At 36.1% G+C, this 23,189-nt stretch overlaps 1 protein-coding gene across 1 annotated transcript in view; it reads left to right on the forward strand.

The window, feature by feature from the left end:
• The window catches only part of LOC135204371 (synapse-associated protein 1-like), a gene marked incomplete in the record, with an annotated part of 313,294 nt that overhangs the window by 262,415 nt on the left and 27,690 nt on the right, over positions 1-23,189 (forward strand). The window contains 1 exon segment of the mRNA XM_064234595.1: positions 13,049-13,186. Coding sequence (XP_064090665.1) covers positions 13,049-13,186 — 138 coding nt within the window.

A 23,189-nucleotide genomic window follows, 5' to 3' on the forward strand; every position in this document is an offset into this window, starting at 1 on the left:
CGTTCAGTGACAGTGAAAAGACGTTCGTATGAAATCTCTATGTGGATCCGGACATATTTACCCACGTATTTACCCGGAATAAAAAAGGAACTAGGAATGAGAACTGATAACCCGGGATGTGTTGGCTTTTGCTAAGGAAATGTAAAGGCAGTTGCGCAGTGATATGGAATATTTTTTTTCCCCCTAGACTTTCCGGTTATACGTCTTTAACTTTCTATATATACACGAAGTGCATTTATTATATGCTAAGTCACAAACGAGCACACATTAACATACACGCAATATATGTATATATTAATGGGAAGGCATATTTTCCTGAATAGATAGATGCATACATACATTAGGACGCAAATCAAACGCAAGATGGCCGTCTTCGTTTTTCGGCATATTTAGAAACATTGCTTCTTAAAGCAGACGCGCGAAAGGGAGGAAATTGGTGATGGTGGTGGCCAGGGAAACGCAACCGGAAGTGCAGATATGGCGGTCATTTCAGCAGGAGAAACTCGATGCCCCGAGACCATTAACGACGTCATTACCCGTCTGCGATGCAAACGAGTGAAATTGACAAGCTGAAATACTCTTACACCGCAGGCAGTTTATATATTGTATAATATAAACTAATACATAAATTTGCATAATATATATTCAGAGTTGTAGGCAATTTTTGGCACTCAATTAGATTCATTTCCAGTATAAACGGTATGTGCGCTTTGTTGTAAGAAATGGGTCCCTTCTAAGGGAAAAATAAAAAAAATTGACCCTTTCCTCTTAGAACAGGAAGACCTAGGGTGCCATTCCTTTTTTTCCCCTTTTTTTCCTTGCATTCTGAAGCAGGTCTCTTTCATCCCTCCCCTTGAACATTAACACCTCTCTTTTTTTCTCTTTCTTTAACCCATTTTTTATTTAGGTTTTCTCTTTAGGCCTTGTTTTGATGGGGACATTTATGTGCCAGACCCTCGGCTCTTAGTAAATAAAAAAAATATATTGTGCACTGTTTACGTTCCCCCTTTATTTATTTATTTTTTTTACAAGAAACGAAACTTTCCTTCAAATATTAATTTTTTCGGTACATTTCGTGATGACGGAATACAAAGGAATAGATAAATTTTTTTTTTTATTCGGATAGTATGCTCACACTCAAGACTATATAGTTATACACTCTCCAGCAAATGTTTGTCGTCACTGTGGTTCTAGCAGGCTAGACACTTGTATTTAGGTTGACCATTGCCATTGCCCATTGAAATGACAAATAGAAAAGGAAATAGGTCATAACATTTTGAAAATAAGCTCGAGAAACTACGTGGAATTGCTGAAGTTTTACAAATTTGATAAAATTCTGTTTATTAGGTAGATGCGTCTAATTTCAGAATTGGGTAAAAACCTAACAGAATGGGCATTATGCTCTCTCTCTCTCTCTCTCTCTCTCTCTCTCTCTCTCTCTCTCTCTCTCTCTCTCTCTCTCTCTCGGTACAATGCATCCCAAACTTAATTTAAAGCCTCGTGAGTTTTATTAATGTAATATTCATTAATATTCTGTTCATATTATTCAAATTTCCGAAACCTGACCCACTGAGATATGTATCTGCACGCAGGCTAATTTGACACTTTTATGCCTTGATGAGGTTCTCGAATTTCGTATTCCTTTGTGTGGTTTATTCATTATTATTAATATAACTGCATTGCAGTCAAAGCACTTAATAGTCTTCGTGGTTGTAATGGACCATTATAAGCGATGTAATTGTATGCTAGAGAGGTGCATATCATGTGAGAATATACTTTACACTAAAGCTCAAATTGTGTAACCATCATACCTTGGCTTTCAGTATTAAAATTATTAAGGGCACTGTTGCATTTTGTGACGTTGTAAGTAAAATACACTTTCTTTCTATATAACGCTGTAACTAATCTCAGTTAACAATGTAGACAGGCAAGATCCGCTTATACAGGATACTATACTTTCCTGCCTAGCGTTTTGCAAGTGTTGTAGTGTTGGACTTTTGTTGGTTAAATTTCTTCGGATAGGCTTATTAATGGTTCAACTTTCATTATCCACAACGATGATCTTAAGGCTCGAAACCACTTTATATTCATTCATACGTAGAGACAGCCACCAGTCAGAGAATTAAGTGACTTTAGATTCGACGCACTGCAAAAATCTGATGAAGGGTTAATGAACTACGCGAGAATGTTAGATTTGACGAGACTGGAGTTGTGAAAGTATTGCAGAAAGGCAGAGTAGAAAGGATGGCAGAGGATGCACATTAAAGAAGATCGCAGCGGGAACCGTGGTGAAAGATATCAGCAGACGTCAAAAAATGATGGCAGCAGAGTACAGAGGATGAAGTATGGCAGCAGAGGCGGAGAGGGAGGATAGCAGCGTAGTTGACTGGATAGCAGAGGAGGCATAATAGACTAGATGGCAGCAGGAGCAGGTTAACTTGTGGAGAGATGTCTGCTTACGAGGAAGGACTTTTTGGAACATAATTGACTAATTAAGGACGTCACTAATGAGTCGCACATTAGCTGCGGTTATCTCGTTACAGGACCGGGTAGACTAGATAGTGGTCACTTATTAAATACCCCTGAAACTCCCTCTGAATAAAGTAACTTTTTGTACCATCGGTACATATATATGAAGTAACTATTAAAGGAACGGGTGGATTAAAAAGATACTATAAATAATTATAACCTCTCAAGAAACATACTATTTTCCAAAGGGAAAATAAAATAATGAATAAATGGTAACTTTTCCTCCATTACGCCTAACGTAAAACTTAAACTTGTTTCCCGTAGTACCGAAAGTTATGATTTTGGTGACTGATCATTCCTGGCAGCTCCTCAGATGATAAGAAAAACGACAATGACAAATACTTGTAAAAGTGAAATCAACTTCGTTGGAAAAGGGAAGAGGGCTTACGAACAATCAACCGAAGTTGGTTACTTAGCGACTGGCGCAGCGTATTCAACTTTTTCGTGTTTTCCTAAAGTCCCTTAATTACTCTCAAACTTTTCACATTTGTTTTATGTATGCAAATTACTCCAGGCGAATATGTATCGTAACCATGTCTTTAACTTAGGTTTTGAGAGCATTCTTCTTAGATGCAATTGTATCTAAATATTAATGGTTGTGATGTTATTTTATTTTTCATGATTTTAGTTTGAAATGATTCTTATTTATTTTTTATTCTTATCGAAAGATGATAATGATATTGTTTCTCTCTCTTTACAGGTGAGTGCTGTTACGAGATAGATCATTGGTTGTGGTAATGTATGATGTTAAAGTAAAAGTTTTCATATTTATATACATGTATGAATGTATGTATGTATGTTTGTTTGTTTGTATGTCTTATATCAGGCTTAAGCCTGAGTGACCATCTTATCTCCACAGTTCATTTCTCTATTCCTCTGGCCATCAGTAACGATGCGACATCTAATCATGCAATCGAAAAACGTGGAGCTTATTAAACAGATCATTGTTACATAGGAAAATGTGTGGTTTATATAATTGGAGATCTACTTTTGGGGAGAGTAGGTACTGTGTATTTTCCTCTCGGGGAAGGGACTTCATATCTGAACGTCCCTTTGGGGTGGGACTTTCAATGCCAAGATATATTTGAGAGACGACTTTATATGATTAAATTACTCTTCGGAGAGGACTTTATATTTGAAGATATCTGTATGAAAGGACTTTGTATCAGGTGGGAACTTCAGAGAGGACTTGTGAACTGATGTATTTTAAATAGAACTTGTATGAAATATCGTCGGGTGCGAACTATCCATCAGAGGGTAATACTTGTGGAGTAACGAAACTGGGTCATTTCACAGAGAGGGCATTCAACAAAGCACCACGTTTGATACGCGTAGGCTGATCAAAGTCATCCAAATTACAGTGGGGTGAAAATAGCAGTGGACCTCGTTAATAGCCTTGCAAGGTCTTGGTCAGTGGTACTACTCGTGGAAAACGTTAGATTAAAAGCCTTTGTTGGGTGGTCCTCAAAGGGATTCTGATTTTACATTGAGATTTGGAGTGTTTGCATTCACTTGTTTTCAAGATTTTTCCTAATATTTTTGTACTGATTTTTACTTAATGTTCTATCATTTTGATCTCTTAGTATATATTGCTCACGAGTCAGTGTGGAAGAGTGTATGAATTAGATTATATATATATATATATATATATATATATATATATATATATATATGTGTGTGTGTGTGTGTGTGTGTGTTGTGTGTGATATATATATATATATATATATATATATATATATATATATATATATATATATATATATAATATGTTTGTTTCCAGATAACCTAATATATTTATTTAGGCAACTTCTATATTTGAAACATTACACCATTGATCAAGTTTACATAAAACCTCGAATTAATTCTACAGAAATTTGCCAGTTTCTGTATAAAACACACACACACACTCACGCTCTCTCTCTCTCTCTCTCTCTCTCTCTCTCTCTCTCTCTCTCTCTCTCTCTCTCTCTTGTAAGAACGTTTTGTGTAAATAAACATCAGAAGTGTTGCTGAGGTTATTTCATTGCGAGGAGAGAGAAGGAGAGAGAGCCAGTCATTCACAGCAACATTGTCTTGCGGAACAAAGTACTGGTCTCTGTGAAGAGGATTGTAACTTGCCGACACGGGAAGTCTGTACTAAGGGACCTCCTGTCTCCTTGTAACTTTTCTTAGAATTAAAGGGAAGCAGGGAGGAGGAGAAGGCCGGAGGTTCCGCAGAGAGAGAGAGAGAGAGAGAGAGAGAGAGAGAGAGAGAGAGAGAGAGAGAGAGAGAGAGAACGTTCTGTCACAATCATTAACAATTTTCGGCTTTATGAAATTGTATGAATAGTATATTGTGTGTATTAATTTTAGGTCAGAAAGAAGGATAGGAATCATTCTGTTTGTCGTGATTATCATTAGTATACTGGTATATTTTTAAGAGAGAGAGAGAGAGAAGAGGAAGAGACGGAGAATAGAGATAGAGAGTAGAAGATAAGAGACGAGAGACGCATAGCATGCAGACTCGTCCTGATTAACTCCGGATATTGATAATTCATGCATATCATATATATGTTGTATACATTATCAAGGATTCATTTGTAGGGTAATTAGATCATTATCGTTGACGGAAGGCTAATTAGTTTTGTGATGTGTTGAAGATGGGAAGTCTCTCTAGGCTATCTGTGTAAGAAGCTCACAAGTGATAGTTAGGAAAATCATCTTTATAGATATATGAAGACACTTTAATTTACTACAGTCGGTTAAAGATTGTAAGTCTCATAAATGATAGGAAAATCATCTTTATAGACATATGAAGACACTTTAATTAATACAGTCAGTTAAAGATTGTAAGTCATATGGAATGTATTGAGTATTACTTACTAATTTGGATAAATTGAGAAATTGCAAGGTTGAAATGCGCTTAAATCCTGCATTGAAATAGAATATGTGGACATGAAAATAGAAGCGATAGACTGCCAGAGGGGAATCTGATTACTCTTGATTACTTAAATTGTTAATACACGATGAAATTGTTTGGGGGGATCATTTTCTTCATCCAGTTCTGCTTTCCAGCACGGTTTAGTTAGATGATCCAGATGTTTCTGCTACAGTTGCATCACCTGCCCCATCATCTGTTCTAGAGAAATTCCAGAATTTCCGATTGAAAAGCATTCGTCAAAGGTTTGGGTTGTCATCCTGTTCCGGAATTGACAGCAGTGGCAGGTGATTGCTTTTTGAGGCATCGCGGTTATTGACTGCGCTTTGTGTCAACGGTGATCAAGGTCCAGTTTTCAACTGTAACGCGATTTCGTGGCGTGGAGGTGTCTGTTGGAATTGCTTTGTAGCGCTATCTTGTTTGGAAATGTTATAGGGTTTGCGGTGAAGTTTGTTTTACAGATATATCATTATATAGTATAGTGTATATATAATATATTTTTATATATATATTATAATGTTTCTATGTATGTATATATATATTTATAGATTATAATATAATATTTATATGGAGGTATATTATATTTATATATTCTTATATATATAATATTATACTATTGGGCGGCGCACATATTTTATATATGTATAATAAATGACAGAGAGAGAGAGAGAGAGAATTCGGTTGCCGTGGAAAACAGCAACAAACACGGGGCGACGCGGGAACCCTCTGGCAGTGGCTTGGGACTCGTCCCTTTAATCGGAATCCATATTTGTTCATAATTCAGGTTTAATGGCAATCAGCCAATCACGTACTTGAAGATGCTCTCTCCAAGTGTAGTCATGAGAGAGAGAGAGAGAGAGAGAGAGAGAGAGAGAGAGAGAGAGAGAGAGAGAGAATATCGAAACTTTAGTGAAATAAGAGGCATTGCGGATCTTGCGAACAGATAGAGTTGCAAGAGGCATTGCAATGCTGCACTCGAAGGAGTCATTAGGAATAGATTGCTCATCTTAATACAATCGACAGCCTAATTATGGGGAAGTTGCTGTTCTGGGTTTTGGGAGAAGTCCTGGAAATGCTTCTCCTGCTTCCACAACGTTCGCTCCGGTATCTCGGTCTTGATTGCTTTGCTGAGTGGAATTTCTCGTGGTGGATCCTTCCGTCACACGATCAAGTCGGTTTTGAATGAAATCGCCGTTACAGAAACCACGTGGTTTCATTAGCAGGCTGTGTGTCTGTTTGCGATCTAAGATCGCCTCTTTCTTTTATGTTTGAGAAATGTCAAATTAAATGTTAATTAACACTATATGAAAGTTGTTCAGCTATCACGTTACTGCCAAGAAATTAAAGAATACAGGTGCAATATTTTACCCCATTTTAGTCTCATTTAGATTCAATGATCTTATCAACTTGAAGAGCCTCGAATAGAAACCAAAATGGAAATCGGTCTCGAAACTGCATTAGTTTAAGGTTAGTTGCGTAACTGAAATAGTATTGTCACAAGTTAGGCGCCAGAGTTTCAGGAGGAAATGGCGCTAATCAGCTCATTTACCTACTTGGCTGTCTTGTTAATTCACTTAAATTACTTTGGTTACTAAGGCTCATTTCCGATCATGAGACCATCCCTAATGCTAACAGTATGATTAGTAATCATCTCACGCGTTCTAATTGAATTCAGAAAGCCTAGCCTAGAGTAAGTGCGTTTGAGAAGATTATTATTATTTTTCATTCTACCGACCCGACGTTTAGGAGTTCGTAGAATGTTATGTAATGTCTCGGGCGCGTTTGGGATGTGGCAGCCTGTTTTAATAGAGGATCTTGATGGAATGAAGATATTCGCAAACTCTGGCCATCACGAGATAACTCAATTTTATTCCTATCGACTTTTTAAGTCTTTTCATTGTATCTAAATTTGTTATGTAGTTCTACCATCGATTGTAAACTCAAAAGCTCATGCTGTTTTCATTTTACGAATTTCTTTTCGTTTTATCTGGAAAAAGGCATAAGATCATGTCGGCTTTGTCTGTGATGATTTTGTGTGTATTTTTTTTTTCTTGGTAACGAACCTAAAATATCCATCCACCGAAATCTCTCCCTCATCTCCAGCATCGAGGTTGTGTTTTTTTTTATTGTTTCTTTGTTTGCTTGCTTAGTAGCAGGAATGCACAAAACGCCGCATAGATTTGCACTAAATTGTTTTTAGAACTCTTCTTGCCTGTGAATAGCAACAAACGATTAGAATTTGGGATAGATAGGAATGAAACTTTTGAGACTGAAAGGAGCCGAAGTGGATTGCTCAGCTTTTGCCGAGGTTGGGTCACCGTACCCTCATGGAAATGAGGTTTTTTAATCTATGCGTGGAAGCGTCAGTGTTTCCGCTTTTACGTATTTTCACCATTTTCTCATCTCTTGGACCTCTGTTCGTTTCTTTCATTCTTTCCCATGGGATTGTCTTCATTGTTCATTCGCAGCATTTTCATTTCCATCCCATCATCGCCGTTGCTTCCATTTTCTCTTCTTTCACAGCGCCTACGCCATCGCCGGATTGAAGGAACTCGTGTGAAAACGTGGGCAGTGAATAGGAGGATATGATATGAATTAGCTAATGAAAAGGTGCACCTTTATGTTACCTTTCGTTTCTCTCTCTCTCACTCTTATTTATTTATATATATGTGTTTGTGTTTGTTGTTTGACAAAAAAATAAAATAAAATCTAAAAATATATCAACAACCTTCATAATCCTGTCATAATTTTGAATGAAACAAAAAAGAACAAAAATTCATTTTTGTTCGGTTATATTACTTACTTTCGGGTGTGATTTACACGATTATCCTCCAAGTTCATCTTGGTACCTTTTCGCACCAACAAACATTGCACATCAAAGCAACTATTTGCATATTTTTAATAGGGGCAGTCCTAATTACTCGTCCATAAAATTATTCTGCAACGCAAAGAGCAATTTCGACGAAGCACTAACTGTGAACGGACTTTTGTTTGGGGCTGCAACTGAGAGAGAGAGAGAGAGAGAGAGAGAAATTATAGACAGGCTAGGACGTCTGATAAAACACGTGTTTGATACAGGGGAACTTACGATTAGGGCGGCGAGTGTTTGTTAAGACATTTTTAAATATTTGGCACTTTGCTAATGACTTGTTTGATTAATCTCTTGTGCAAGTTAGCTAAGGGAATGTAGATGTGGGAGGAGTGTTTAATATGTTTGATTTGGCAGTTATGGGCGTTGGATGTAGGGAATCAAGGTTGCGCTGACTATTTTGAATACTTTTTTTTTATACATTTGCCTAATTGGCTGTTGATTGGGAGAGAGTCATAACTATAGGGTTAGTAGTCATTAGAGCCTTTTGTGCGTGTGTGTTAAATCTGTTGTTGATATTTTGCAAAATAATTGAGCTTGAGGTCGGTTATATACTTTGGAAATCATTGAGCAAGTGAGACAGGTATTTCATGTTACTGAATAACTGGTGAAAGAACGCGAGGTAGGTTGGTCATTCAGCTATGGAAAGATAGGGTGGATATATAGTAAAGGATGTTTTCTAATTGTTTGTGGATGCTTAAAACTTTTATTAATTTCTGGGAAGGTGGCTGTGGTTCCTTTGTAAATAAAAATGCAGATGACAGAGTAAGAGTTTGCAAAAGAATCTCAGAGAATTGTGGATATCTTGTAAAACACTGTATTTACGGTGTGTAAGCACTTTCTTCTGAACTACTAGATTTGGCAGCTGATATTTTGGGATTTTTATCAGTTGTACCGTTGGGAATTGTCTCTTTCATATATTTATGCATTTTTTTAACAACGAGTTTTTTTTTAAAATAAGAGATAGCTCCAGAATAACAAATTTTGTAATAATTGTTTTATCAGAATATATATATATATATATATATATATATATATGTCTGTGTGTGTGTGTGTGTGTGTGTAAAAATTTCAGTAGAAAAAAAATATGAAACCAACATTTCTGTGTAGAATTTGCCGTTACTTCCTAGCAAAAACTGGCGAGGTCTGAAATTGAATTGCATACTTTTTACCTTTTGTTTGCTTTCCGCTTCCAGTCAAATATTCATTCTAGAAAAACGGAAATTATTTTCGCGGAACACTCGAGCGATTGCCGGCAGCTTCACGGCCGTTGAACTTTGCATAGTTCAGCGCATTAGAGATGTGCAGCAAGGTTGTGAATTCATGCGAATTATTGTGAGTGGTCATGGGTGCACATATATAATCTGTGAGAACAGTTTATATATAAATGTGTGTATATATATATATATATATATATATATATATTATATTTATTTATTTATTTATTTATTTATTTATATATTTACCTACGCACACACACACACACACACACACAACACACACACACACACACACACACACACACACATATATATATACATATAAGTATACACTATATATATCATAGAGAGTAAGCGAGCTGTGTGTGTATGGGTGTATATGTGTACGTCTGCACATACATTTATGTATGTATGTATGAAAGTAAATAAATCTGGAAATTATCATCCATTCGTATATTTATTACCAGTACTCATGCCGTAAGAAATGAGCCCCAAAATGAAATAATTTCTCCACTGTATCGTACTGATACCCAGTACTTTTTATATATTGAATTATTAAATTCATTTTTTCCTGAATAGCGGTAAATGTAAATACAAGAAAATACGTGCAGACATGAATGATCCTTTGTCTCTTTCCCAAGGTGTCAATGAAAGCAATTATTGCTGTAATGAATGAAACGAATTTTGGATAAAACTGGTGAAGATGTCTAAGTCTGACCTGACCAAATTGATAGCTGAAGTTTTCAATTTCCATTAAGGTTAGAGGAATGGATGAGAAATGATTAAGCCTGGGAAATTACTTTCTTTTGCCCTGAGTCTTAAAAATGGCCTGGAATTGGTAATGGATTTTCTCGCGAACTTTTTAATTGTTTTTGTGACCAAATTAAAAATTCATCACAAGACTTCTTTGAAGTTCCAAAAGTAATGTTTATGTAAGTAGGCTTTCTTAGTACTTTTCTTATATGTGTTCTTAGTTGAAATGCTTTGTTAAACGTTGAAAAAAAAAAAAAAGCGTTTGTGAAGAGACCAAAAAAGTTTCTTAAATACTTACCTAGCAAATCTCGGTAGGAGGAGTGTCTGTGGTTTAGCGGGTGTTTCAGAGTTTGAACAGGATCCTTTAGATTGAAGTTGGTGGCATCTCTCTTTAATATTAAAGTGGATTAATGAGGCTTTATCAGAAAAGCTTACGCATGACTGTTAACACGTCTGTTGTTGGTAGATTGATGTTATGAATGTCCATGGAGGCGTATTTTGTTAGAATTCCTGTAGAGGTGTGTTGTTAAAGTTGGTTCAAGGAGCTCCCTTTAAAGGCACTAAATCTGGTTGCTAGTATCCTTAATTATTGAGAATATTACTGAGGGATCCAGGAGAGTCTCCAGTTAAAGCTGGTAGGATTATCTCTTTCTGAACATGTTGACCGAAGTTTTAATTAGTGTCTGTGGACGGTCTTTCATGGAGGCTGTGGGCTTCATTTATTATAGTTTTGAAGCCCTGGAATTTATATATTTGAAGGTTCTCTTGGTAAAGGCTGAAAATTCAATATTCGAAGTCCCCAGCTGTTATAGTTGAAGCTTCTATTATTGAAACCTGGAATAATTACATCTGCAAAGCGTACTAATCCACCTATTAGCATCGCATTACTGTTAGCAAAGTGTAGAATGACTATTGATGTAAAGCATATTGTACAATTCAAGACTCGTCATTATTGGTTAAGGTTGCTGTTAACGCCGATAAGGCCACTAACCGTTATTGACATTGAGACCAGGTTTTCTTATTAAAGGTTATCTTGATAAGTGTGAGGAGTAACGGTGCTATTAATGATGGTAGAACTGCACCTTCATGAATATCAATGGATCTCATTCTGTAGGATTTAATCCAAGGACGCAGTTCTAATTGTTTCGAATGTACCATCTGCTGTTAATAAGAAAGGAAGATATTCTATTTTCAAATTTTTCAGTTTGGCCCTCAAATTAATATGTTGGAAAGGCCTTGATTTTTTTTTTTAACTAATTGAAGAAAGAATTTTCTTTACTAAGTATTCATACATAGACGTACTGACAAGAGTAATTTCATACATATACTTTACAAAGAAAAACCACTAATAGTTATATATATATATATATATATATATATATATATATATATTATATATATATATATATATATATATATATATATATAATGTATGTATGTATGTACATATTACAATATGTGTGAGAACGTACACAGTACATGGTGCCCTACGTATGTATTATTCATTGATACACCTATGGTTGTCCCCTGTCTGGTGTCTTGGTTGTTGCTCCTTAATATTTAATGGCCACGTAGCCTAGCCATAGGAGAGTCAGAGGGAATGGCGTGTAGTTTTAAAAGAAACCATAAAAACTTTTATCACTACCTTTTATACCATCATCTCCTTTTTCTGCGAATATTATTTTTAGCACGTTGCCTTTGCCTTACTTTGAAATACCTTAGTTCCTAACAAGGAACAAGTGGAGGAAGGAGGCGGATGTGTGCACATTGTTTGTTTTGAACGCGTGTGCTCATGTGGTGTGGAAATATTGAAGTTTAATGACTTTTTTAACTTCCACTCATAAAATTTAAAGTGTTCGTGTGACCGTGATAATTCTACATGTAGGTCGCTGTGAGGGATAAAAATTTTAAGTATTACAATTTATTAAAAGGAGATGACTTCAGTTTATCGGGAATCCTCACTTTCGATAGCTTACGTAAATCTTATGTTAAGTATGTAGTATGAATCCATATTTAAAATACCCTGCATTTTTTAACGAAAAGGAAAATGACAACGCTGAAGTGTATTAAAGAAAATGAGAACCATATTCAATATGTAGCAATCTGTAAGGCATGAAACAACTGGTCCATAGCATACAGTTGGAGTCTTTTGGTGATGACTTATATTAAAATCATAAAATACTTCATTTCATGAATACTAGGAGTAAGCATATAAAATTCTATGACATACTCAGAATAGGTTCATCATAGCTATTTTGTAAGTTCATGTTTGTAATCACTATTTTTATTATTTATCGCGTGGTTCATGGATCAGAATCATCAGTTGCTTATTTGATTACTTCATCATTTTGTAAAGTCATTTTGCCTTACACGAACTAAACTTGACATGAGTTAACTGCGGTTCAAGTTTTTCCTTGTTTTATTTACAAAAACATTTGCATATCGGAACTCCTGTAGCAAGTTAAGTGTTCCTGTACTTATTACTTATGCATATTTGGGTCATGGACTTATTACTTATGCATATTTGGGTCATGATATTATGTAGTAATAAGGAAAAGAAGATAGGTATGGATTTATTCAGCAATTTGAATTCTACAAATAGATCTTATTTCAAAAATATCTCATAAATATAAATTGCAGTCTTGCGTTCATGAATATTTTGAAGACCATTTGCGTTTCAATGACAGACATTATTCTTCGAAGGTCATTTCTCTTGTGTCCAGAGCCCCTGCTTGACGCGTTTCCCCTCTGTTTTTCCAGACGCTGCTCAGTGAGTTCAACAAAGAACAGGAAGCCTTCATCAAAGCCAAGGGCGGCAAGGGAGGCGAGGCCCTTCCTCCGTGGGTTGGTTATCCTGACGAGGACAGCCTCAAGGAGGAGATTCTTGCTTTGTCCACCGTAAGTACAGTTTAACATGTTTTTTTTTATTCATTGAAGACGAGGTCGTAAAAGTAAAATGGCTTGACGTTATAAATGGCTTGCATACCTAGTCATCTGGGTGTGATCTATGAAAAAAAATGTAAGCCCATGAGTTTTTTTTTTTTTTTTTTTTTTTTGACAGATATACTATGCTTTAGTAATGAATATATGTTTTACCTGTGCCATTCAAAGTATTATTATTTATTATTATTATTATTATTATTATTATTATTATTATTATTATTATTATTATTATTATTATTATTATTATTATTATTGTGATTCGGTGCTTTTTCACATCTCCCCATTTGCTTTTCATTTGACATTTAGTTCTGTATTATAAGAGTCCGAATTATCGTTACTAATTTCTCATAGCCATTATATTTTTTCTCATTTATGCCTATCATCTTTCTATGCTATGAAAATTTGTTAGTATTCATGTTTGTGTTGTTAGAGTTCCCCTACTTTACCTCTGTTAGTTAATAACAATTTGCCCTTAAAAAGAAGGGTGTTCATGGCAAGAGAAACCCTATCCTACCCTCTTGCATTTTGAAGTCGAAGTGGGCGGGGATAAGCCCTGTCATGGCCTTTTACCTCGGTCTCTGAGCCAATATGCCCTCGCAAAACTGTTTCACGGCGGGATGTCAACTCCTCCATTTGCCCGAAGCCACTTATCTCTGTCTTGCATGCACTCTCTCTCTCTCTCTCTCAAGCATTCTCATTTTGTCTCTTGCCGTGCATGTATTCTCGTTTTTTCTCTTTCTCTGCCTTTGTGTGTCAGCGTTAGTCCATTAAAACAAAATAGCTGTTTCTGTCTTCAAGCACTTTTTATCACATTTCTATCGGCCTACTTTAATTACGCGTATTTTCAGTGTTCATTCAGGCTGAACTATGGCATCTCGGCCATAGATCGTTGGTAGTAACATCTGACCATCCCAGCAGTTTACCCTTTTACACCCGACATTTTCTTTTTAATGGCGACTCGTCTGTGCAGCTGAAGGTTTTTCTTATTTTGTCGATTATATTTATTCAGTCTTAACTTCCCATTCTGATTGAAAATATTCCATTGGGTCTTTTCATGTTTTTTTTTGTTTTTTTCAGCCGCTCTCGCATTCTTTGAGCGTGCTGCTCGAGTAATTGCAAAAGTAATATACATTTGAGTCCGTCATGAATCATTCGTTTATTTGAATTCAATATGTTGCCATTCGTTTTTTTTCTTGGTTAATATATATCCCCATAATTGTTTTCATCATGGAATAAGTTTTTTCCAACTGCAGTAAGTTTAATGATGAGCTCTTGGGAGTGGTACCGACTTTTTTTTTTTTTTTTTTTTTTTACCAGCCATTGCAACATCCTCCTTCTTTTCTATTTACTTTTCCAAGCAATTAAATAGGTGCTCTGTGAGATCTATGCAAACATGTTTCTACACAAACATTATGTTTTCGCCAAATATTTCAAATTGAAAAGCTACCCATCTTTTCATAAGGATGTGGCGAAATTGATTAGTTTTGACATATTGATCTTGTGTGACTTGAAAGTTTTATTGTTTAGAAATAGTCAGCAACCTTTTATTTGTAGTTTTCGCTATAAATGTTAGTTATGGGATAATTGCGATCATCTTATCATTTCATCAAATTTACAATTAAACGGAATGACTGAAATCGAATGAAAGTCATCTTTTCTGATACTAAGAGGAAAATTGTGAAATCAAGATGCCGTAAAATACGCTCGTTGGACACTGTCTGCTATATTTACCATAGTTATCATTTGAGAAAATTAACTACACTTCCGTGGTTTATTATCACTCTTCCGACACTCCAGATATGTTAAAAGACCCTCTCCTCCACTTTCGATCAAATTTTCCTCTATTATAGGCGAATAAAACTGCAAAAGTCCTGATTAAGAGCAATTAATTTCATAATGGAAAAGTTTTATTTTTCATTTTGACGGCTAATGTTAATTTTTTTTAGAGAAAGCGAGAGGGAAAGATTAAAATCGCTCCCATGTGGAAGTGCAGACAATGTTCACCCTTGGGCGAAACAAACGTAGCGACTAAGATCACCCGAAATGGAAGTTGGAATCTGACAGGAGCTTTGGATAATGATCATTTTGTCGTTAATTAAGAACTTATGAAGGACTTAATTTCATTTTTAAGTGACTTTGATGTTCCACGTTTAATTTATTCAGCAAAAAGTGGAAGAATTAGTCTAAATAATAGAAGCAAAAACGGGAAAAAAATTCCACAGTAAAGGACGATAAAAGGAATAGCAGTAGAGAGAGAGAGAGAGAGAGAGAGAGAGAGAGAGAGAGAGAGAGAGAGAGAGAGAGAGAAGGTGTAAAATACTGAAGGAGAATAAAAAAATAAAATACGGAAAGGGAAAGGCTAGTTAAATAAAAAGACTAAACGACACTCAAAGTGAAGAGTAAAAATAAAAGAAAAATAATTTGAGTGACTGAATTGGAACTGTGTGGGAGCGAGAGACTGGCAGATCTTTTGTTTACGAGTAAAATGGAAATTTAGGGCAGTGAAAACTCTTGTATGTATTTGTGTTTATCTGTTTTTTTTTTTTCAGTCATTTTACTCATTTAGAGTTACCTTCATAAAAAGGTACATAAAATTTCATCTCTCTCTCTCTCTCTCTCTCTCTCTCTCTCTCTCTCTCTCTCTCTCTTTTACCTGTAGTCATCAATTAAGCTCTTTTTTTTTTCAAGCATATAGGTATGTGACTTTTCTCATTGAGCATTTATTACTTGAAGAAATTATGAAAGTATTTTTGGAGAAATTAAGAATGAAAATTGAAATCAACAGATTAGCCGAGAAATGTGAAAATAAGAACTCTAATAAAATGGCATAGTTCAGGATGGGAAAGGGTGGAGTTTAGTGTATGAGAAGATGAGAGAAAAAGGAGGAATGTAGGGAAATTATATGTTGTTTATGACACAAAGGAAGAAGTAAAATGAGAAAATATCACGGAGGTTTAAAATAAGAAAGAGAAGAAAATGTCCAAAATTATATATCAGGTCTGCAGGAGGATTTCCAGTGGATAATTAGGTGAATACGAAGTTATGATTAGCCTTGCCAGAGAGAGAGAGAGAGAGAGAGAGAGAGAGAGAGAGAGAGAGAGAGAGAGAGAGAGAGAGAGAGAGAATGAAGGTGGTTTAATTTACTGTGTGTATAGTCAATGATTTCGGCAAATAAATCAGTTTACCGAAATTTTTAATATTCACACAGTCAACTTAAAGAGGTGAAAAGGTTAAGAATTCCTTGCCTCATGTAGTGTAAGAAAACCAGTTGTAAAAAAGAGAAGAGTGCGTAGGCAAGTAGTGATTAGAAATACGCTCTCTCTCTCTCTCTCAAGTTTAAATGTTGGATTGTTTTTCAGGCTGGTATCTAGCATCCTTTATGCAATTTACCGGAAACGACACTTCTTATGTATCACCATATTTCACTATACCCTCGTGTAATGTGATTATACCGTCGTGTAATGTGATTAGACGTGCACCTTCCTGTGTGCTGATTGTTTAAAGAGAGGAGCGTAAGCAAAAACATTTAACAGCATGTTATCTGGAGATCTAGAACGTAGAGAGAGAGAGAGAGAGAGAGAGGATCGGGATAATGCCGAACGGCAAAGAGCAACCTGCAGCTCTCTTGTACTTCTCCTTGGAATTTTATAGCTCAGTAAACTTTCAGATCCTGTTATCGGGTTTTGCAAAACTGTTCGCTCCACTCAGTAACCTATTTGCCTTTGCTGTTATAGGATTAGACCTTGCAACAGCACTTGCCGCTTCCATATTGAAATTTCTTCTCGGTTGCCGTTTCCTCGTTCCAATTTTGTGAACTCTGATGTCCTACTGCATCGTGCTTTCGTTGTAAATAAAATTTGCTTAAATATATTAAATATATGACATACATTTTGTCATATACTGATACACACAAACCAAACATAATATATATATATATATATATATATATATATATATATATATGTATATATACATATATATATATATATATATATATATGTATATGTATATACACACATATATAATATATATATATATATATATATATATATATATATATGTATATGTATATATATATATAATGATGGAAAACACAACGGCCATACAACATGCTCTTGAATTTAAATCTCGATTTCCTGCTAATATTTGGATGCTACTTCCACTGAAATCCTTTGTAACCCGATTAGGAATTGAAGTGCAGGACTTCCCATGCACATAGTATGCATATATACATGTATATAAGTAATGCTGGCTTACCTATTGCTATCCCCGTGTAAAATAATTTGGTTTTTGTTGTAAGTACGTGAGGGGGAATCTTATGAGCGATCCTGAGGGATTTGTCTCCCTCCGACCCAGAAAAAGAAAAAGTGTTCTTTTGACACGTACGGGAATATTTTCGTACCTCATCTAAAAAGAAATGATTCTCGTTACATCGACAAAGGTGGTGCTTTCATGGTTTCACGATGGGCATTCTCTCTCTCTCTCTCTCTCTCTCTCTCTCTCTCATACATCACTGATTTTAAGGCAAAGGCTTACCTTTACACATTCTTTTATACTGGGAAGTATCCTCTTTTCAAAACTAATTGTGATAACTGCTCTGCATAAAAATTAAGTTTCCACGTTACAATGAATAATGATCAATTGTGTACATACACCCTATATATATGTGTGTATATTATATATTATATATATATAGGGTGTATGTACACAATTGATCATTATTCATTGTAACGTGGAAACTTAATTTTTATGCAGAGCAGTTATCACAATTAGTTTTGAAAAGAGGATACTTCCCAGTATAAAAGAATGTGTAAAGGTAAGCCTTTGCCTTAAAGTCAGTGATGTATGAGAGAGAGAGAGAGAGAGAGAGAGAGAGAGAGAGAGAGAGAGAGAGAGAGAATGCCCATCGTGAAACCATGAAAGCACCACCTTTGTCGATGTAACGAGAATCATTTCTTTTTAGATGAGGTACGAAAATATTCCCGTACGTGTCAAAAGAACTCTTTTTCTTTTTCTGGGTCGGAGGGAGACAAATCCCTCAGGATCGCTCATAAGATTCCCCCTCACGTACTTACAACAAAAACCAAATTATTTTACACGGGGATAGCAATAGGTAAGCCAGCATTACTTATATACATGTATATATGCATACTATGTGCATGGGAAGTCCTGCACTTCAATTCCTATTCGAGTTATAAAGGATTTCAGTGGAAGTAGTATCCAAATATTAGCAGGAAATCGAGATTTAAATTCAAGAGCATGTTGTATGGCCGTTGTGTTTTCCATCATTATATATATATATTATATATATATATATATATATGTGTGATATATATATATATATATATATATACATATTTATATATATATATATATATATATATTATGTTTGGTTGTGTGTATCAGTATATGACAAAATGTATGTCATATACTGAAAGAGAGAGAGAGAGAGAGAGAGAGAGAGAGAATGTGTATGAAACCCCCTTCCATAGAAGCACGTCAATAATCACGGCTGCAGATTCTCAGAGATCGAGGGCGAATGTCAAATTTCGCCTGGAAACCCCCTCAACCCGTTGTCAGGAAATTCCGGCCGAGTCGCGGGACTTCCCTTTGGGAATAACGTTCCCCCATCTGAGATAAGGGACAGGAATATTGTATTGTCGATTTCTTCTTGAGCCGAACCTTCGAATCCGTCTTCTGCGACTTATTCCTGTGTTAAATTGTTGAAAAGTAACTCGGGCTGTACACAAGAGCATAATCGTCAATATTAAATATCAAATCCTCCTCCATCCTTCTCTCTCTCTCTCTCGTGCACATACAATTATAATTAGTCACTGAAAAATATCTCTCTCTGTTTGTATATGTATGTGTTATCTTTAATGTAATGTCATTACTGGGAAATATTTGTAAGTTTTATTTATGAATCACGATTTTTTTTATACCTGATCCCCTCGATTAAATAGCGTACCAAGGACCCATGTGATTAATATTTCACATTGTAAAGATGTCTCAAGAGAGGTGGTTAGTTCGCAGTGAACGTTAATTAGGAGACGTAACAAAAAAATTACGGCTCCATTTTATCAACGCCCGGGGAGTTTATGGGGGCGTTAGGATGTTTTATGGTAGAAAAGACCCTACTTTCGAATTCCGATTACTCTATAAAGGTTGCTTCACCGGAGTGAAGTTTGAGCTTCAAAAATGGAAGAAGTCTTTTCAGTATTGGCATAAATAACACACAGGTGCATTTTTTAACTTCCCTATAAATGTCAGTTGAGTGGATTTTTTTTTACGGAAAGTTGTAATTACAGTTTAAATGTTCAGAATTATAACCTCAATCTTACACATCAGAATTAATGTATTTTTTTTTACGGAAAGTTGTAATTATTAACATTTAAATGTTCAGAATTATGGCCTCAATCTTATACATCAGAATTAATTTTTTTTTTTTTTTTTTACGTAAAGTTGTAATTATTTTATACATCAGAATGAATGCATATTTTTTACGGAAAGTTGTAATTATTAACATTTAAATGTTCAGAATTACGACCTCAATCCTATACATCAGAATTAATGTATATCGTATAATCCCCTGTGTGGGCTTCATGTTGATTTACATATTAGGGTCACGCAGCTCAGTCTTGCAGATCAGAATGTCATATCGATACTGAAATGATATAGTAAGCCTCAGAATTCATTTGACAAGAATATTTGCTTGAAATTCACGGCGTAGAATCCTTAAGCCTAGACATTGCATTGCATTTCTTTGTCTATTACCAGAGGAAAATTCTATCAGTTGTTTGTAATTTGCTTTTCCGGATTAAAAAGCAGCGCGCTGAGTTAAATAAGAAAAGTTCTTGCAAAAGAGCATTGTTATACAATATATTGAAACGAAACTATCGTATAGAAATCTTAATTGAAAGGGAAAAGCCACTCTATCCAAACTGTCCATTGTGTGGCTGACGCGAAGGAAACGGCGAAGGATGATTCTCATTAATTTCCTTTCCACCAAAGGAAGAACGACTCTTGTTTGTGCTGTGAAGGGGTCGGGGATCCCATTCAGTAGTAATTGGTCCTTTGAGAGAATGAGAGGGAAGGAGATGATACTTGTAGCCCCACCCCCCCATCTCTCTCTCTCTCTCTCTTTCATTATATATATGTATATACACATTCATATATATATATATTATATATTATCTATATATATATATAATAGTATATCAAATATATATATTATTCCAATATAATTCTATATATATTTTATTATCTATTCTATATATTATACCTATATCTTCTATATTTTTATAAAGCATACGCTACACCTTGGATAATACAATAAATGCGTGTATGCATTTAACAAACCTTACAGTCTATATTGCGTATTAACCCACTCTTTGTTGCAAGATTAATGGACGTGGAATCTCTGAAAATCCTTTGTACGCAGCGGAAGGCTCGTTATCGTGCCACTTTTTTTATTAAAGATTCTTTGTCCAGGGAATTTGACAGTAAACCTACAGAAGGCCTAATGGAAGTGTCTATATCTTCTTTTATTTCTTTTACACTTCCCCTCTTTCCAAAATGGAAAGGGAACCTTTCACACTTAATTTCCAAAGAAACAATAAATGATGTCGGTAGGGAAGTCGGTGTGCCCTTGACTTGGGTTCTCTAGAATGCCAAGATCCCGACCATTTGGGTGAGAGGCGCCGGAGTTTGTGGAGATGTGGCGTCGCTCGTGACTTTCATCAGCGTCACCATCATTACCAGCTTCATCGCCCGTCACCCATCATCTTTGTGATTACCATCAACACCACCAATAACATCATCAACATGGCCACCGCCAACGCCTTCATCACCCTTCTTAGATTCAGCTCGGGTAATGTGACTGGAAAATGTCACTCAAGGACAGACAACTCTTATGGAGTCTCTCTCTCTCTCTCTCTCTCTCTCTCTCTCTCTCTCTCTCTCTCTCTCTCTCTCGTTTCAGATAGCTTAGGTTTTATCGGCCAAATATTTCTGTTGTCAACCGCGCTGGGCTCGACGAAGCATCAGGGGAAATTTATGACCGCATAAATCTGTTATAATTGTAGTCTGGACCCCAAGAGTTGCCACAGAGGCAGGTGATATTGCAGATACAGCAAGGACAGGAAATCCATTCCCTAAACAGCCCTCCTACCTAATACACTCCACCTTTGATACCCTCGAAATTGATAACCTCCTCCCCTCATGCACGCCATCGATTTAATGGCCCGCCGAGGTTCAGCTTGAGGGATCCTCAGTGCTTGTCGATTTTTTATTTTTTTCTTGACACTGCCAAAATTATTAGATGTTCGCGAGTTTTCGCTTTACAGCTTTTTCGTTCCGTTCTTTCTTGCTCAGTTTCTTATTCGATCCATGTAAAAAGCGTTCTCGTAACAAAGGTTCTGATTTTCACCATTTTTTGTTACCTCTCTATTCGATTCGAATTTCTCTCTTTCAGTAGATATACGCGGACTCAATCCGGTGACTGTAGGTTAAAAAAAAAAAATGTTCCATCCAAGACTTCGTTAAACAAGTTAAATACGGACCGAAAGAAAGCATCGCCTTCCTTTTATGCATGCTATGTCAACATCAAGAAAGACCCAGAAACTTCCACGACTGTTTTGATGTCAGCCCTGGAAAAATAGTGTCAATGATCACGTGAGAAGAGAAAATGCGACGGAAGACCTTTCCCATTACCTCACTTCCCGTCCTCCTCCTCCCTTTTTTCTTCTCTCGGTTCTTGCGAAAGAGCAATGATGTTCTCTTTTGACTGACGGGGAGAATAAATGTCATTTTCTCCAAGCGTCGAGGAAGAGGAAAGGGTCTTCTTCATGCATGCCGAAAGCACTGATGATGAAAGCACCCATTCAGGTTGAAAGGTTGCTCTTGAAATGTGTAATTTGCGGGGAATTTTATTGAGAAACTGGACCTTTGTTGGTGGGTTTCAGCTTCCGCGGTGTCTATTTCCTCGTCATTGCTATTCTTTGTAGGATAGTGTTATGTATCTTTAATTAAGCTTCGTGTAAAACAGCGTCGACGACTTTGGTCATTTGACACCAGTTTCTAGTAACAAATCAGTTCATCGAAGACGCGTAAAAATTTTATTTGTAGTTATGGTTGGTAGAATCGACGTCATTTGCAGTTCTGTGGTGTAAATAAAGCTGTATGACCGTGCTATGGTTTTCACGAGTTTTGTTTGAATTGTTAGTGAATAGAAATGACACCTTTTTGTGCTAAGCAGATTTTACACGATTTAGCACAATGATGTTTTATGTGCGGGATATACCAAACCATTAGATCATTCATGGTTGCTATGTCATACTCAAGCTCAGCTGTATTGAGGAAGAATAGTGCCAGTTATCTCCTATATTCCCCTAAACACACACAATTTGTTAACTATAATTCGGATGTAAAGGGAGAAAATGGCAGTGATACCCACCCATGTGGGCATTACTAGTTTTGTGACATTTGAAAGTTTCATTAATCGTATATAATGGCGTTGAAAGGTGGTTCATCTTGGTTGCAACATATGACTCTACGATTCCACTGTTTATAGCATTGTTATAATGTGTCTCATTATTATATTCCGATGCCTATGGGCCTGGCAGGCTAATTCCCTAGTCTGACCTAGGCACGGAGGCATCATCAGGGGGAATCAAACGAACAGTACTTATCCCTCAATAAACGATGGACTTGCCTCAGGTATGACCCTGCCTCAGTGGCAAGTTTTCTGACGTCATCACTGCCTCATGAAGGATCAGAACAGAAGTCAAAAGAAACAGAGACTTTCAGAACTTGGCAGGAGAGGAAAAGGTCCAGACATTCCTTGACCTGGTGCATCGGAGTTCCTAATCCGTAAAGGATATTTTCACCGTTAATGGAACCAAGGAACCGCCGCTGTACATAGGATGTTGTATCTTTTCGTACAAGGAAACTGCTTTTA

Source organism: Macrobrachium nipponense, chromosome 44, assembly GCF_015104395.2.
Source record: "Macrobrachium nipponense isolate FS-2020 chromosome 44, ASM1510439v2, whole genome shotgun sequence".
Taxonomy (NCBI): Eukaryota; Metazoa; Arthropoda; class Malacostraca; order Decapoda; family Palaemonidae; genus Macrobrachium; species Macrobrachium nipponense.